Below are 17,573 nucleotides of genomic sequence, written 5' to 3'. Positions count from 1 at the left end.
AATAGAATTCAGTTGTAAGTATGAGGGCCCTTTCCAAATACTGCCGCATGTATTACTGTAGAAACGCCAGTGGTCTACCTGAACTTGGTTTCGTTGTTAGGATTTGATGAGCGTTCTTTGCTGTAAATTCTGTGTATTTTGTTTGCAACCCGTGCTAATTCATGACAGAGAGCAGCTTATTGGGTTGATAAAGGGACCATGTCTGTCTGAGTGGTCCGTATAATTAGGAGATAAACATACTGTGTTTTCAATGTAGAGCTAGGTTACCTGTAGATTTAACCCCGCTAAATTGAATTTGGAACCGAACGCGCAGCGTGAGGTTTCAAATGTTAAATTTAGCGCGGTTAAATATACAGGTAACCTAGCTCTACATTGAAAACACAGTATATTTATCTCCATTCTACCATGACTAAATAAAACGCGAACTCTTTGGTGTTAGCAAATATACTGAGTGAAGCGGCATGGGTTGAGTTCAGTGTTTTGAGTGGGTTAACGATCTGAATGACGGAATCAACGAACAAAATATGGTGATGTATATACTCAAGCAGTTTGTTTACACCATGATACTTCACTCGAACATATGACAGGCATTGAAAGCATATATAACCACAGCATGAGGTGGGCATCCCTAAAGAAAACAAAGCAAGCTTTGCAAGGCTTTCGCTCCACATCGCACGTCACAATTATGACGTCATATCGCTCATTGTGACGCATAAGATATGACATCACTGTCGTACATAGAAAAGCGCCAAAATTCCAAGCTGTGTGTTGTCTCCAAAATGTAAATACATTCCCTTTGTTGATTTCTGTCGTGTTTTTCTGCACGAAATGTATTGCCACACATCCTTTGAATATTGTAGTAACCGCATCTGTGCATTTTGTAATCTGTAATTTTAGATATAATTATTTAAATATGCCTACCGACAATGACTGAAAATAGTACAATTCTATGAATATTAGCTTCCGCGGTGATGCGGCCGTCAAACCAGCTGTTTCAATCAGAGGAGGTTTATTGTGATTTAATAGCCTCTGATTGACCAATCAGAATCGAGTAAATTCCAAATTCATGGAAGAATCAGGAGCGACGCTTGCCAAATAATTACAGAGGTCCACAAACGGTTTGGGACACAGTGGAGATGTCGCCAAGCAGGAATCTGTGACGTCAACAATGAAGCAACGTCATTGTTTATTGTGTCCCAATAAGTAATGACATCACAGAATAAATACGTCAACAATCAGCTGACGTCATAGACAATCAGATTATCGGCAGTGTACGCTGCCGGAGTACGTGTTTCTTTCGGGATATATCACAAAAGCAGGTTTTGTTGTGACAGGAACGGGATTAGGCAGAGGTAAGTCAGCGGCTATATTCTTGGATGCCAAACCATTTTCTGTCAATATTCCAACAGACCTTGGCGTTATCCAGTGAGGTGTGTTCACTGCAGACGACTGTTTAGATTTGGTGATTGTATCCTAAATTCCTCTGTCTTGTAATTTAGTATGAATTGACAAAGCTTATGGTGACGAAAGAAAGTGTTTTTGGCAGCGTCGGCATTGTGGCAGTGAAGGAATGGGCTTGTTACGAAAGTTAAATGTGCTTTTAATTGAATGTGATTGGATAACAAGTATGTTGCCCTTTCCAGGAAATCTACAGAGTTAAAGGTCAGGCTCTGCAATCGGGCGGATTTGTGTAGTGACTGTTGATTGTCGTCACATAATATGACTTGAATGTGTGTGCCTAGATGAGATCGCGTAGTTGTAAAAAGGAAAGTATCACTTGTGTTGAGGTTGGCGTTCAGATGGATCCATTCCTGTGTATTGAAGTCGCAGTCAGTAAGGAAAAGCATCCTGTTGTCACCCACCGTCACTATCATGTTGTGTGATTAACACAGGTATAATTAGTAAGTCTTTTTGGGAAATTAGATAAGCAAGACGCAGATGTAGTTATAACATGAGACTGCGTTTGTGCCATCAGTAACTATTTGCTTGAAGGAAGTTATTTGGTATATATGATAGAATTTTCACTTCATTTACTAGGCAGGTGCAACGATGCTTCCGATTGTTTTAATAGAATTCAGTTGTAAGTATGAGGGCCCTTTCCAAATACTGCCGCATGTATTACTGTAAAAACGCCAGTGGTCTACCTGAGCTTGGTTTCGTTGCTAGGATTTGATGTGCGTTCTTTGCTGTAAATTTAGTGTATTTTGTTTGCAACCCGTGCTAATTCATGACAGAGAGCATCTTATTGGGTTGATAAAGAGACCATGTCTGTCTGAGTGGCCCGTATAATCAGGAGCGACGCTTGCCAAATATTTACAGGGGTCCACAAACGGTTTGGGACACAGTGGAGATGTCGCGAAGCAGGAATCTGTGACGTCAACAATGAAGCAGCGTCATTGTTTATTGTGTCCCCATAAGTAATGACATCACAGAATAACTACGTCAACAATCAGCTGACGTCATTGACAATCAGATTATCGGCAGTGTACGCTGCCGGAGGACGTGTTTCTTTCGGGATATATCACAAAAGCAGGTTTTGTTGTGACAGGAACGGGATTAGGCAGAGGTAAGTCAGAGGCTATATTCTTGGATGCCAAACCATTTTCTGTCAATATTCCAACAGACCTTGGCGTTATCCAGTGAGGTGTGTTCACTGCAGACGACTGTTTAGATTTGGTGATTGTATCCTAAATTCCTCTGTCTAGTAATTAAGTATAAATGGACAAAGCTTATGGTGACGAGGAAAGTGTTCTTGGCAGCGTCGGCATTGTGGTAGTGAAGGAATGGGCTTGTTAGGAAAGTTAAATGTGCTTTTAATTGTATGTGATTGGATAACAAGTATGTTGCCCTTTCCAGGAAATCTACAGAGTTAAAGGTCAGGCTCTGCAATCGGGCGGGTTTGTGTAGTGACTGTTGATTGTCGTCACATAATATGACTTGAATGTGTGTGCCTAGATGAGATCGCGTAGTTGTAAAAAAGGAAAGTTTCACTTGTGTTGAGGTTGGCGTTCAGATGGATCCATTCCTGTGTATTGAAGTCGCAGTCAGTAAGGAAAAGCATTTTGTCACCCACCGTCACTATCATGTTGTGTGATTACCACAGGTATAATTAGTACGTCTTTTGGGGAAATTAAATCAGCAAGTCGCAGACGTAGTTATAACATGAGACTGCATTTGTGCCATAAGTAACTATTTGCTTGAAGGAAGTTATTTGGTGTATATTATAGAATTGTCACTTTATTTACTAGGCAGGTGCAACGATGCTTCCGATTGTTTTAATAGAATTCAGTTGTAAGTATGAGGTCCCTTTCCAAATACTGCCGCATGTATTACTGTAGAAACGCCAGTGGTCTACCTGAACTTGGTTTCGTTGCTAGGATTTGATGTGCGTTCTTTGCTGTAAATTCTGTGTATTTTGTTTGCATCCCGTGGTAATTCATGACAGAGAGTATCTTATTGGGCTTATAAAGGGACCATGTCTGTCTGAGTGGCCCGTATAATCAGTAGCGACGCTTGCCAAATATTTACAGGGGTCCACAAACGGTTTGGGACACAGTGGATATGTCACCAAGCAGGAATCTGTGACGTCAACAATGAAGCAACGTTGTGTACGCTGGCGGGGGACGTTTTCCTTTTGGGATGTATCAGAAAAGCAGGTTTTGTTGTGACAGGAACGGGATTCGGCAGAGGTAAGTCAGAGGCTATATTCTTGGATGCCAAACCATTTTCTGTCAATATTCAAACAGACCTGGGCGTTATCCAGTGACGTGTGTTCACTGCAGACGACTATTTCGATTTGGTGATTGTATTCTAAATTCCTCTGTCTAGTAATTTAGTATGAATGGACAAAGCTTATGGTGACGAGGAAAGTGTTCTTGGCTGCGTCGGCATTGTGGTAGTGAAGGAATGGGCCTGTTACTAAAGTTAAATGTGCTTTTAATTGAATGTGATGGGATAACAAGTATGTTGCCCTTTCCAGGAAATCTTCAGAGTTATAGGTCGGGCTCTGCAAACGGGAGGTGTGTGCGTCGATGAGATCGCGTAGTTGTAAAAAGGAAAGTATCACTTGTGTTGAGGTTGGCGTTCAGATGGATCCATTCCTGTGTATTGAAGTCGCAGTCAGTAAGGAAAAGCATTCTGTTGTCATCCACCGTCACTATCATGTTGTGTGTCTCAGTGGCCCGGATAATAAGGACGGACGCTTGTCAAATAATAACAGGGGTCCACAAACCTGTATTTCTTCAGGTCTCGTCTTGTTTTGACTTCATCTCTTTGGCATCGAGTCTTTATTAATACATAATTACAGTTGACGACGTGCACATGGAAGAAGAGGGAACAACACTCCAACTTTCAGTCGTCTTGCCAGCGCCAAATTAATTAGCCCGCGTCATCACCAGACGCCAATAAGCGCCAGCGACCCAACTAACAAGGCTTTTGACAAGCGAGGGGTCAACTGGAAAACCTCCTTGACAGCGAGTGTTAATCAGCGAGTGGATGATGCTCACTATAACCTCTTTCACCTTGCAAAGTCATCTGCGGGTGTAAATGTGTATATACAGTTATGTAGTTTGGTATACAGAAAATACGTTTACGTAGTATCTGTTTAACTATGAAATTCAGTTCATATACTCAACAGCAAAGACCATCATATTTTAGGCAAACTGTATATGACACAACTACTCCCATGAACGCAGTCAGTTCTTCAGATAGAGTGACTTCCCCTGGACGTAATAGTCTAAAAAGTTATTTCTATCACATGCTTCTCAGTGCGCTTGAATTTCATTTTGAGCATGTATTTGAATCTGAATAGAAAATAATAGTAGTTAATAAAGTTGAAATTAAAAGCTGTACATTTTTATTATGTAATATTAGAAACACAAGGAACTTTCTCGACAGGGGACATCACTCATATCAATCACCCGGATGTTCCCTTTCAGCCGAGCGGCCATTGACGCGAGGTTAGCTTAATGTGTCTTTATCAGAATCGTTGCACATCGGCCCATTTCTTCCTCATTTGGCCAAATAAACTATTCAGATTGATTTTCACGACATTCATTTATTCATCTATGCATTTATTTTTCATAGGATGAGCTATGTATGTATCTAAATTGACATGTAAACATCGCATGATACACACGTTTCGTCAATTGTTCTTCTATCACATTGAGCAGGCCGGTAGAAGTTAGTTTATTACCTTTTTTCTTTTGTTTCGTTGACATTACTTCGACAATTGTGTGGTTAATTCTGTTGTTGAACCAGTTACTGTATGCTAGATACGATGGACGTGAGTGGGTGCCACCTATGACGATTGAGTCCTTTCCTTGAGAGCTTGGTATCGAGAATGGGTTTGATAAACACGTTAGTAGTTTGCAACTTACCCTATGGGACCTAGCTTTTTCGTGCAGCAAGTTGACTTTGCCAACGTTTAGGTTATAATGCACAAGTATCCATCCTGGCTTCCTCATGTTCATTTTCTTGAAAATGGAATAGACAATGTCGTCCATTTCTTTAATACTCTTCTGCTACATATATTGATCATGCCAAAATTACCATTGTCTTTGGAGTCTGTTGTAAATTTGCTGGACATTTTGCTGTGAGAGGGAGTTATTTAGATTTGATGTTTTTGTGCCAAATTTTGAAAACAAAGACACTAATAAGGGACCAGATTTACCATGTTTATGTTGATGGACCACGTTTGTAACCTGCTGCTCACTCTCACTCTGCTAAGAGTAGGACCTCAACTGTGGTATGGTCAACACACCGTTTGAAATTGGCACTAGTCCTGTAGTCCTTGTCAAACTGCCCCATAGTTTAGGTATCATAAGGACTAGTGGACTAAAACGGTTAGTTTCTACCACTGCAACACTGATAATGTTGCAAATAATACTGGTGACAAATGACTTGCTGTAAAGACACCATTGTGTGGCCCACTGCTAGCACCCCAAATCATGATCTGTTTGGGTGTTAGTGTGCTTTATGAGCTAAGATCAGTAAAGATGATGTACTGTACTGGTTAGCTTATGTGCAAAGGGTGAATTCCATCTTGAATTTTTCAGTTCACATATCGTAATCTATGGATAAATGGCTTCCTTCGGCTTTGGAAACATGTCATTTGTTCGGCAGATATTGTATTTTGTTACAAATAGCTCATAACTATTTCGAAACAATAATTACTACTTGTGAAACTGGATATGTTGTTGTTTCAGGACGCTCCTCTGACTTCAGTATGAAGTTCAATAAGATGGTAACCTCCTCACGGAGGAAGAACCGCAAGAGGCATTTCAACGCCCCCTCCCACATCAGACGCAAGATCATGAGCTCCGCTCTTTCAAAGGAACTGCGTCAAAAATACAATGTTAGAAGTATGCCCATTAGGAAGGACGATGAAGTGCAGGTGTGCATTGTTGGATAAAATGTTTATAAATGTGTAAATAGTGGTGAACTAAATATAATGTAGGGAACGATTAAAGTAGACAGTTCTGAAATTCATTGCTGACTAATGGTAATTTATAACGGTCCTATTTTACGAGGTATTTAAATATTGACTAGCCATTGGTGTTATTTTTCAGGTTGTCCGAGGCCATTATAAAGGCCAGCAGGTTGGGAAAGTTGTCCAGGTGTACAGAAAGAAATATGTTATCTACATTGAGAGGATACAGAGAGAAAAGGCTAATGGTGCCACTGTACATGTTGGCATCCATCCTTCAAAGGTTTGTAGTCGTGCCAAAATGTTTTTAAAGGTTTGCACAATTATCAAAAGCCAAATTGACAGCTGTTCATGAATGATGCAGTGTTGTAAAACCATTCATGAACAATGTGATGTAAGTAGGAAATTGCAGTGATTGGTTGCCATGGTTATGGCTGGCAGGTTGGTCTTCTCAACCTACAAGTAAGTTCCCCTCCCCCCCCCCCCCCCCCCAATGATTTCAGAATCTTCTTTTGTCTAATTGCTGGGTCATTATATGGTAATAAGGTTTAACTGTATATATGGAATGCCACTATTTATCTGTACTTCATTGATGTGGAAAGAAGTGTTGGAGAACCATGTGTTTAACCCTTTCTTTATATCTGGCTTCTTGTCTCCTATGATGAGCGGCCTCCAAGAAAGGGGAGATAATAAGTTTGTGTAGCTGGAGATCATCCTCACACATAGGATAGGTCCATTACCAACCGAACGACATCCCCTGTTATTAAGCAGCCTTGTCAATATTCCCTCAATTTTATGCTCATGATCAGAGCATTCACTGGTTTCCCTCACATTAGTCCATGTGTGAATGGGGATCATACTCAATACCAAACCTGTGAATATTGTCCATGTTGTGAAGACCGCCTTTGTGGTCTAATGGTTAGAGCGTCTACCTGGAGAGCTGAAGGTCCGAGGTTCGATCCCCGACGGCGTCATACCTAAAGACTGTGAAAGATAGTACCCTGTCTGGTGACTGGCATTAAGGGGCTAAAACATGGACTTGTCGCCTCGGTGTCGGTATGCTGTGTCTGAATGGGGTGTTAAACTACAGCATGGTATTTTAGTGAGCTAGTACTCTAAATCGGCATCAGTCCGGACTAGTGCGCGGGCACATACACATGGACGGGACGTTAAACCCCATTTCACCTCACCATGTTGTGAAACATTCACGAATAATAAATCTGGACTCTTCACCTTTTAAGATCTGAAGAGCAGATATTCTGTATTTGGCACCCAAATTTCCAAAAATCCAATAGTTACCAAGACGACAATTTCAGGTTTTTGTTGTTAGCATTGTCAAATATGATTTACTACATACTTTAAGGGATCTGTGAACACCTGGGGTAGAATAGGTCTTCAGCAACCCATGCTTGCCGTGAAATGCGAATATGCTTGTTGCAAGAGGGAGGTGACTAGTGGCATCGGTTGGTCAGGCTCCCTGACTTGGTTGACATTTTATTGTATCCCACTTGTGTGAATCGATGCTCATGTCAATCACTGGAATGTCTTGTCCAGATTATCTACAGACCACTGTCATATAGCTGGAATATTGCCGAGTGCAGCGTTAAACAACAAACAAAACATACTGAGGTTTTTTAGATTTAAAAAAAAAATAGTTTGTCACATGCTGCAAATGTTACAGCCTCAGTCATGTATGTCATCTTGTATCATCTAGACATTTGTGGTTTAAAGTGTTTGAACCCTTTCTATTTATATGGCTATTTGTCACCTATGATGAGTGGCCTCGAAAAAAGGGGAGATAATAAGTTTGTGTAGCTGGAGATCATCCTCACACATAGGATAGGTCCATTACCAACCGAACGACAAAGTCTTTATGATTATGCAATCACGGGGCATCAGTTAATATATATATATTTGGCAGATTTATGTGTGAACTTGTGAAGGTCTTAAATTTATGTAGCAAAACAGATTTTGACCACCCCACAAATATATTTATAATTGTTGTTGGGATATTCTTAGGCTCAATCTCATTGTGTGCAATTGTTAAGGTGAGGTTCTCTAAATTATTTTTGAAAAGAAAAATATTAACAATTGAAAGTATTATCCAGATGTAGAAGACAGAAGGTTAGGGTAACATACAAAATTCATTATGAAACCCTGCTTCTAAATATGTTCTTGTTGAAAGTTGTCCGATGGAAATATAATTGAGATTAACATGGTTATTTCTGAATCTTGGGTGTTGCCCCATATTCAGCTGCTTTCTTGCTGACATTACAAGTAAGCATGCTGTAGCACATGGACTTGGGAAGAATAAATGTTTGGTAAGCAGAGAACTGTTTTCCTAGACAGGTTCACTTTACCAACCATACTACAGAGGCTTGCCCCCTGGTTTATTATAAGATGTTTTCTGTCAATATTGCCAGTCCAGTGCTATGCATACTTGGCTGTTAAGGGTGATTGTTTTTTAGTTACTGGGTTAGATGGGAGTCTTTCTTGCATTGTTATTCAATTGAGCCTTAAGTCATCAAATGAAACTGTTCACAATGTACTATAAAAAGATGATTTTTGCCCAGTTACTTGCTACGTTAAGTTTTGTTTTTGAAGTTTTGATGAAGGAATGATGTTGTAGACAGTATTGTGTGTTTGAGCGTTTTGAACCCAACTGGATCTGCTCTGTGCTGATGAAATGTGATGGCAGTATTTGCATGAGCCCTTTCTTTCTTATTGTTTCTTGTCTCGTATGATGAGTGACCTCCAAGAAAGGGGAGATAATAAGTTTGTGTAGCTGGAGATCATCCTCACACATAGGATAGGTCCATTACCAACCGAACAACATTCCCTGTGATTAAAGTTTTGGATAATTTATTACCATCACATCCGTAGTCTTGATCATGTTTCAATTAAACATGGAAATTATTATTCAGGCGTCAAACTTATTAACTCACATTGGACGGTGTCTGTACACTTGTATCAATTATCAAAGGTTGATGTCTTAGAACCTGATACAAGTCCACCTGTATTCCAATTTTTGCCAATAGGTCCATAACTTTACTTGAACACTATCAGTGTTAATATGTTTTGTTTTGTTGGTTTCTGGTTTGTATTGAGGGAAGTGTAGGGAAACATTGCATCTTATTTTATCCCAGGTTTTGCATCATTAACCATTGTAAACACATATAATAACAAAATCGTGTCATTTTAGACAGTTGAAGTAAGGTAAGTTTTGAACCTCTTTCTTTATATCTGGCTTCTTGTCTCCTATGATGAGCGGCCTCCAAGAAAGCGGAGATAAAAAGTTTGTGTAGCTGGAGATCATCCTCACACATAGGATAGGTCCATTACCAACCGAACGACAACGTCTTTATGATTATGCAATCAAGGGGTATCAGTTAAGATCTTTTGTTGGCAAATTGATATGTGAACAAGTGAAGATCTTTAAGTTAAATAACGCAACAGATTTTGACCACCCCACCAATATACTTATAATTGTTGTGGGGATATTCTTTGGCTCAATCTCATTGTGTAAAATTGTTAAGGTGAGGTCCTCTAATTTGTTTTTGAAAAGAAAAATATTAACAATTGAAAGTATTATCCAGATGTAGAAGACAGAAGGTTAGGGTAACATACAAAATTCATTATGAAACCCTGCTTCTAAATATGTTCTTGTTGAAAGTTGTCCGATGGAAATATAATTGAGATTAACATGGTTATTTCTGAATCTTGGGTGTTGCCCCATATTCAGCTGCTTTCTTGCTGACATTACAAGTAAGCATGCTGTAGCACATGGACTTGGGAAGAATAAATGTTTGGTAAGCAGAGAACTGTTTTCCTAGACAGGTTCACTTTACCAACCATACTACAGAGGCTTGCCCCCTGGTTTATTATAAGATGTTTTCTGTCAATATTGCCAGTCCAGTGCTATGCATACTTGGCTGTTAAGGGTGATTGTTTTTTAGTTACTGGGTTAGGTGGGAGTCTTTCTTGCATTGTTATTCAATTGAGCCTTAAGTCATCAAATGAAACTGTTCACAATGTACTATAAAAAGATGATTTTTGCCCAGTTACTTGCTACGTTAAGTTTTGATGAAGGAATGATGTTGTAGACAGTATTGTGTGTTTTGAGCGTTTTGAACCCAACTGGATCTGCTCTGTGCTGATGAAATGTGATGGCAGTATTTGCATGAGCCCTTTCTTTCTTATTGTTTCTTGTCTCGTATGATGAGTGACCTCCAAGAAAGGGGAGATAATAAGTTTGTGTAGCTGGAGATCATCCTCACACATAGGATAGGTCCATTACCAACCGAACGACATTCCCTGTGATTAAAGTTTTGGATAATTTATTACCATCCCATCCGTAGTCTTGATCATGTGTCAATTAAACATGGAAATTATTATTCAGGCGTCAAACTTATTAACTCACATTGGACGGTGTCTGTACACTTGTTCCAATTATCAAAGGTTGATGTCTTAGAACCTGATACAAGTCCACCTGTATTCCAATTTTTGCCAATAGGTCCATAACTTTACTTGAACACTATCAGTGTTAATATGTTTTGTTTTGTTGGTTTCTGGTTTGTATTGAGGGAAGTGTAGGGAAACATTGCATCTTATTTTATCCCAGGTTTTGCATCATTAACCATTGTAAACACATCTAATAATAACAAAATCGTGTCATTTTAGACAGTTGAAGTAAGGTAAGTTTTGAACCTCTTTCTTTATATCTGGCTTCTTGTCTCCTATGATGAGCGGCCTCCAAGAAAGCGGAGATAAAAAGTTTGTGTAGCTGGAGATCATCCTCACACATAGGATAGGTCCATTACCAACCGAACGACATTCCCTGTGATTAAAGTTTTGGATAATTTATTACCATCCCATCCGTAGTCTTGATCATGTTTCAATTAAACATGGAAATTATTATTCAGGCGTCAAACTTATTAACTCACATTGGACGGTGTCTGTACACTTGTTCCAATTATCAAAGGTTGATGTCTTAGAACCTGATACAAGTCCACCTGTATTCCAATTTTTGCCAATAGGTCCATAACTTTACTTGAACACTATCAGTGTTAATATGTTTTGTTTTGTTGGTTTCTGGTTTGTATTGAGGGAAGTGTAGGGAAACATTGCATCTTATTTTATCCCAGGTTTTGCATCATTAACCATTGTAAACACATATAATAATAACAAAATCGTGTCATTTGAGACAGTTGAAGTAAGGTAAGTTTTGAACCTCTTTCTTTATATCTGGCTTCTTGTCTCCTATGATGAGCGGCCTCCAAGAAAGCGGAGATAAAAGTTTGTGTAGCTGGAGATCATCCTCACACATAGGATAGGTCCATTACCAACCGAACGACAACGTCTTTATGATTATGCAATCAAGGGGTATCAGTTAAGATCTTTTGTTGGCAAATTGATATGTGAACAAGTTATGATCTTTAAGTTAAATAACGCAACAGATTTTGACCACCCCACCAATATACTTATAATTGTTGTGGGGATATTCTTTGGCTCAATCTCATTGTGTAAAATTGTTAAGGTGAGGTTCTCTAATTTGTTTTTGAAAAGAAAAATATTAACAATTGAAAGTATTATCCAGATGTAGAAGACAGAAGGTTAGGGTAACATACAAAATTCATTATGAAACCCTGCTACCAAATGAGACTAAATATGTTCTTGTTGAAAGTTGTCCGATGGAAATATAATTGAGATTAACATGGTTATTTCTGAATCTTGGGTGTTGCCCCATATTCAGCTGCTTTCTTGCTGACATTACAAGTAAGCATGCTGTAGCACATGGACTTGGGAAGAATAAATGTTTGGTAAGCAGAGAACTGTTTTCCTAGACAGGTTCACTTTACCAACCATACTACAGAGGCTTGCCCCCTGGTTTATTATAAGATGTTTTCTGTCAATATTGCCAGTCCAGTGTTATGCATACTTGGCTGTTTAGGGTGATTGTTTTATGTTAGTTACTGGGTTAGGTGGGAGTTAGTTACTGGGTTAGGTGGGAGTCTTTCTTGCATTGTTATTCAATTGAGCCTTAAGTCATCAAATGAAACTGTTCACAATCTACTATAAAAAGATGATTTTTGCCCAGTTACTTGCTACGTTAAGTTTTGTTCTTGATACATCTGAAGGAATGATGTTGCAGACAGTATTGTGTGTTTGAGCGTTTTGAACCCAACTGGATCTGCTCTGTGCTGATGAAATGTGATGGCAGTATTTGCATGAGCCCTTTCTTTCTTATTGTTTCTTGTCTCGTATGATGAGTGACCTCCAAGAAAGGGGAGATAATAAGTTTGTGTAGCTGGAGATCATCCTCACACATAGGATAGGTCCATTACCAACCGAACAACATTCCCTGTGATTAAAGTTTTGGATAATTTATTACCATCCCATCCGTAGTCTTGATCATGTTTCAATTAAACATGGAAATTATTATTCAGGCGTCAAACTTATTAACTCACATTGGACGGTGTCTGTACACTTGTATCAATTATCAAAGGTTGATGTCTTAGAACCTGATACAAGTCCACCTGTATTCCAATTTTTGCCAATAGGTCCATAACTTTACTTGAACACTATCAGTGTTAATATGTTTTGTTTTGTTGGTTTCTGGTTTGTATTGAGGGAAGTGTAGGGAAACATTGCATCTTATTTTATCCCAGGTTTTGCATCATTAACCATTGTAAACACATATAATAATAACAAAATCGTGTCATTTTAGACAGTTGAAGTAAGGTAAGTTTTGAACCTCTTTCTTTATATCTGGCTTCTTGTCTCCTATGATGAGCGGCCTCCAAGAAAGCGGAGATAAAAAGTTTGTGTAGCTGGAGATCATCCTCACACATAGGATAGGTCCATTACCAACCGAACGACAACGTCTTTATGATTATGCAATCATGGGGCATCGTGATATATATATTTGGCAGATTTATGTGTGAACTTGTGAAGGTCTTAAATTTATGTAGCAAAACAGATTTTGACCACCCCACCAATATTTTAATGTTTGTCATTCAGGATATTCTTTGGCTTAATTTCATTGTTTTCATAGAATAAATGTTTGGTAAGCAGAGAACTGTTTTCCTAGACAGGTTCACTTTACCAACCGGGGGCACGGGTGGCCCATTTTAAGGCGCCGCGATTCTCTGTGCAGAGTTGCGTCCCTTTGGCACTCCAGAAACCTATGATTGTGGGTTCGAATCCCAGTTCGCCCTGATTATGTTTCTAGGTTTGTCAGCACCATACCGTGCTCGTGGGTTTCACCGAAGTGGTTAACGTCTTAGACCTGCATCACTTCGGGCTTTCCTCCCACATTAAGCTGACACGCCGTGATGTAACTGGAATAATGTTAAAAGCGGCGCTAAACCCAACTCACTCACTCACTCACTTTACCAACCATACTACAGAGGCTTGCCCCCCGGTTTATTATAAGATGTTTTCTGTCAATATTGCCAGTCCAGTGTTATGCATACTTAGCTGTTTAAGGTTATCATTTTATGTTAGTTACTGGGTTAGGTGCAAGTCTGTCTTGCATTGTTATTCAATTGAGCCTTAAGTCATCAAATGAAACTGTTCACAATGTGCCATAAAAAGATGAATTTTACCCAGTTACTTGGTACGTTAAGTTTTGTTTTTGATACATCTGAAGGAATGATGTTGCAGACAGTATTGTGTGTTTGAGCGTTTTGAACCCAACTGGATCTGCTCTGTGCTGATGAAATGTGATGGCAGTATTTGCATGAGCCCTTTCTTTCTTATTGTTTCTTGTCTCGTATGATGAGTGGCCTCCAAGAAAGGGGAGCTAATAAGTTTGTGTAGCTGGAGATCATCCTCACATATAGGATAGGTCCATTACCAACCGAACAACATTCCCTGTGATTAAAGTTTTGGATAATTTATTACCACCCCTATTGTGTACAAAATAAGAAAGCCTAAGAATGTAATCTAGATCATGATTAATTTAAAATCATCAATTAGGTGTCAAACTTAACTCACATAAAACCGTAGCTGCACACTTAAATCCACCTAAATTCCAGCTTCCACGTGTTAAGTCTATAACTTCACCTGAACACTATCAGTGTTAATATGTTTTGTTTACTTGGTTTCTGTAGCTTGAGAACCTCCTTGCACATAGGATAGGTCCATTACCAACCTAACAACAAAACTCCACTGATCAGCTGTTCCTTTGGTTGTGTAAACATGTGGATTATTTCTTCAAATGATGTATGTTCCAGGTGGTGCTGGTCAAACTGAAGATGGACAAGGATAGGAAACGCATTCTGGAGCGCAAGGCTCGCTCTCGGCAACAAGCTATGGCCGACAAAGGCAAGCACACAGAAGAAACCATCATGGAGTCTTAAAAATAAATGCCTGATGTGTACTTGTAATGTTTGTTTTCATGTTCAACAGTATAAATTTAGAATCTGTCTGAAATGGTTTGTTTGATGTATTCCATGGGAAGAGTGAGTGAGTTGGGTTAAATGCCACTTTGAACGCTATTCCAGTTATATCATGGCGTGTCAGCTTGTCTGGGGAAAGCCTGAAGTGATGCATGTCTTGGACGTTTACCACTTTGGTGAAACGAGAACAAGTATGATGCTGACACCTAGACACATTATCAGTGTTAACCTGGATTCAGACCAATGATCGTATGTTTCTGGTGTGCAGAGAGGTAGCTTTTTTAAATGACTTGGCCACTGATGTCCCTACATATTGGGGAGTTAATGTTGCCATTGGGAGGACAAGGCATGGTAGCTGTTTCCATTTGGGGGACAAGGCATGGTAACTGTTTCCATTTTGGGGAGAAGGCATGGTAACTGTTTCCATTTGGGGGACATGGAATGGTAACTGTTTCCATTTGGAGGACATGGCAACTGTTTCCATATGAAGGACATGTCATGGTAACCTTTTCCATTTTGAGGACATGGCATGGTTACTGTTTCCATATGGAGGACATGGCATGGTAACTGTTTCCATATGGAGGATATGGCATGGTTACTGTTTCCATATGGAGGACATGGCATGGTAACTGTTTCCATATGGAGGACATGGCATGGTAACTGTTTCCATATGGAGGACATGGCATGGTAACTGTTTCCATATGGAGGACATGGCATGGTAACTATCCATTTGGAGGACATGGGATGGTTACTGTTTCCATATGGAGGACATGGCATGGTTACTGTTTCCATATGGAGGACATGGCATGGTAACTATCCATTTGGAGGACATGGCATGGTTACTGTTTTCATATGGAGGACATGGCATGGTTACTGTTTTCATATGGAGGGCATGGCAACTATCCATTTGGAGGACATGGCATGGTTACTGTTTTCATATGGAGGACATGGCATGGTAACTATCCATTTGGAGGACATGGCATGGTTACTGTTTCCATATGGAGGACATGGCATGGTTACTGTTTCCATATGGAGGACATGGCATTGTTACTGTTTCCATATGGAGGACGTGGCATGGTTACTGTTTCCACATGGCATTCATGTTAAACTGTGGTATGGCATCGCATTGGGCTACCACTATTAAAATCGGCATTAGTCTGGACTCACCACCATTGCATGGCAGTACTTTCAGTTGATGAGGACAACACCTGCTCAGGGATGTTTATGTAGTGACATTTCAACCAGGTTGAGCACTGACGATCTCTATGTATCCCTATGGGGGATCGTGTATATTGTAAGAAATGTTTTCCACACAGTATTACAAATCTATACAAAAGTAAATGAGTTTGTTCGAAATTACTCTGCACATAACTTGGGTTGAAAACCTAAAGCAGTGTACTGTGTAGACATGGACGTCCATGAAACATACAAGTAAGGGATTCTTTCCTGAAATTCAAACCAACAATGTCTGGTAGCTGGGGAATACCTCTTGAAAGAAGTAACATTTCTAATATTGGAACATTCATTTTAAGGACCAATTATTTTTACCCCACATAAGACACAAAAACTATTGTGTTTTATTTGTTTATTTACAAGAACAGAATAATTATGTACAGCAAAAGTTACAGAAAGATTGGACAAAAGTGTTACCAGTTACATGCATTGCAGTGAAAATAACATCCATTGCTTGTCCATTTGTATTGAGGTACAATTTCACCTCGCCCCAGTTAGTATTTCTTTACACAGTATCCTATAGTTGTGGCAAGAAGGATATGCATTAATTGTGCAAGAGAAGGGTTTCTAATTTCCAATCAATCGCATGTTATTTCAGGTCAAAGCATTTTGAACTGCTTAGATTAACATTCTCATCAACACCTTTCCCAGCACCAAAATAACTCCGACCTCAGTGAGATAATGTTGGTTTTGGAACTGAAAGACTGAACCCACGGAGTGAGTTTTTGAGATGCAACTTTGTTAAACCAATCCAAGTGTCTTCCACCTCATTGTCCTGTATCTAACATTGAGAAACAAAGTAGCGAACAAAATATAAAATATGAAAATATTTTAGATCAATACTATTTCTGTAGGTGTGCAAAGTAAATTTGACAACAGACTAGTCATGAACATAAAACCCAAATGAACGATGATCAGTTGAGCTAAGATCATTAAGTGAGTGAGTGGTGTTTATGTCCCTTTCAACAAAGTTACAACAATATCACTGCAGGAGACGCAATGGCCTTTAAAAATTGTACCCATATGGTGAATCAAATAATTTGATGAGCACATGCTTTAACCAGAAGGGTGTTGCAGCCCACTTCGTAAATGAGTTGAGGCAGAGTCACTGACAGCTTCACACAGCATGAAGAAGCACTGGTCCTGGATTAATAGAAGAGAAGGGAAGACAGTGGAAAGTGACTGCAGTGCTCTCCAGCTTTTCAAGAGGTGCATGGCTGCCATGTCAATACATGCCAAATGCTCTGTTCCATACTGCTGCTTGTTTTTGGCAGAAACAACACAACTTAGGATAATATAAATATCATGATTATGTAATCTTACATTTTTCTTATATATACATTCACATTATATATTTAAGGACAAAATACAATGCTGTTTCCTTATAATCAGTTTTTCCACTCACTTTGTTGAACAGCAGTTGATCAGACTGAAAAGTGAATTCTTTCACAAAAGTCGATTAGAATAGTTCTTAGATCCAAAACTGACCTGATTGAACATGTTGCTTCATT

General features: G+C 39.3%; 1 protein-coding gene across 1 annotated transcript; it reads left to right on the top strand.

Moving 5' to 3' along the window:
• The first annotated feature begins 4,907 nt into the window (after positions 1–4,907).
• On the top strand, positions 4,908–14,810 carry LOC139452630 (large ribosomal subunit protein uL24-like). Its single transcript, XM_071234167.1, has 4 exons — positions 4,908–4,958; positions 6,207–6,394; positions 6,570–6,710; positions 14,665–14,810. The coding sequence occupies exons 2-4, from the start codon at positions 6,227–6,229 to the stop codon at positions 14,788–14,790; spliced, it is 435 nt and encodes a 144-aa protein (XP_071090268.1). The 5' UTR covers positions 4,908–4,958; positions 6,207–6,226; the 3' UTR covers positions 14,791–14,810.
• Positions 14,811–17,573: the final 2,763 nt, after the last annotated feature.

The sequence above is a fragment of the Haliotis cracherodii genome, unplaced genomic scaffold, assembly GCF_022045235.1.
Source record: "Haliotis cracherodii isolate W230 unplaced genomic scaffold, xgHalCrac1.p SCAF_9, whole genome shotgun sequence".
NCBI lineage: Eukaryota > Metazoa > Mollusca > Gastropoda > Lepetellida > Haliotidae > Haliotis > Haliotis cracherodii.
Note: the sequence above shows the minus strand (reverse complement) of the source record. Positions and strands in the feature narration are given on the sequence as shown.

Coding starts and splice junctions, on each gene's coding strand:
- LOC139452630 (XM_071234167.1), top strand. CDS start 6,227: ATGAAGTTCAATAAGATGGTAACCTCCTCACGGAGGAAGAACCGCAAG. Junction 6,395..6,569: donor GGAAGGACGATGAAGTGCAG/GTGTGCATTGTT, acceptor GTTATTTTTCAG/GTTGTCCGAGGCCATTATAA. Junction 6,711..14,664: donor TTGGCATCCATCCTTCAAAG/GTTTGTAGTCGT, acceptor TGTATGTTCCAG/GTGGTGCTGGTCAAACTGAA.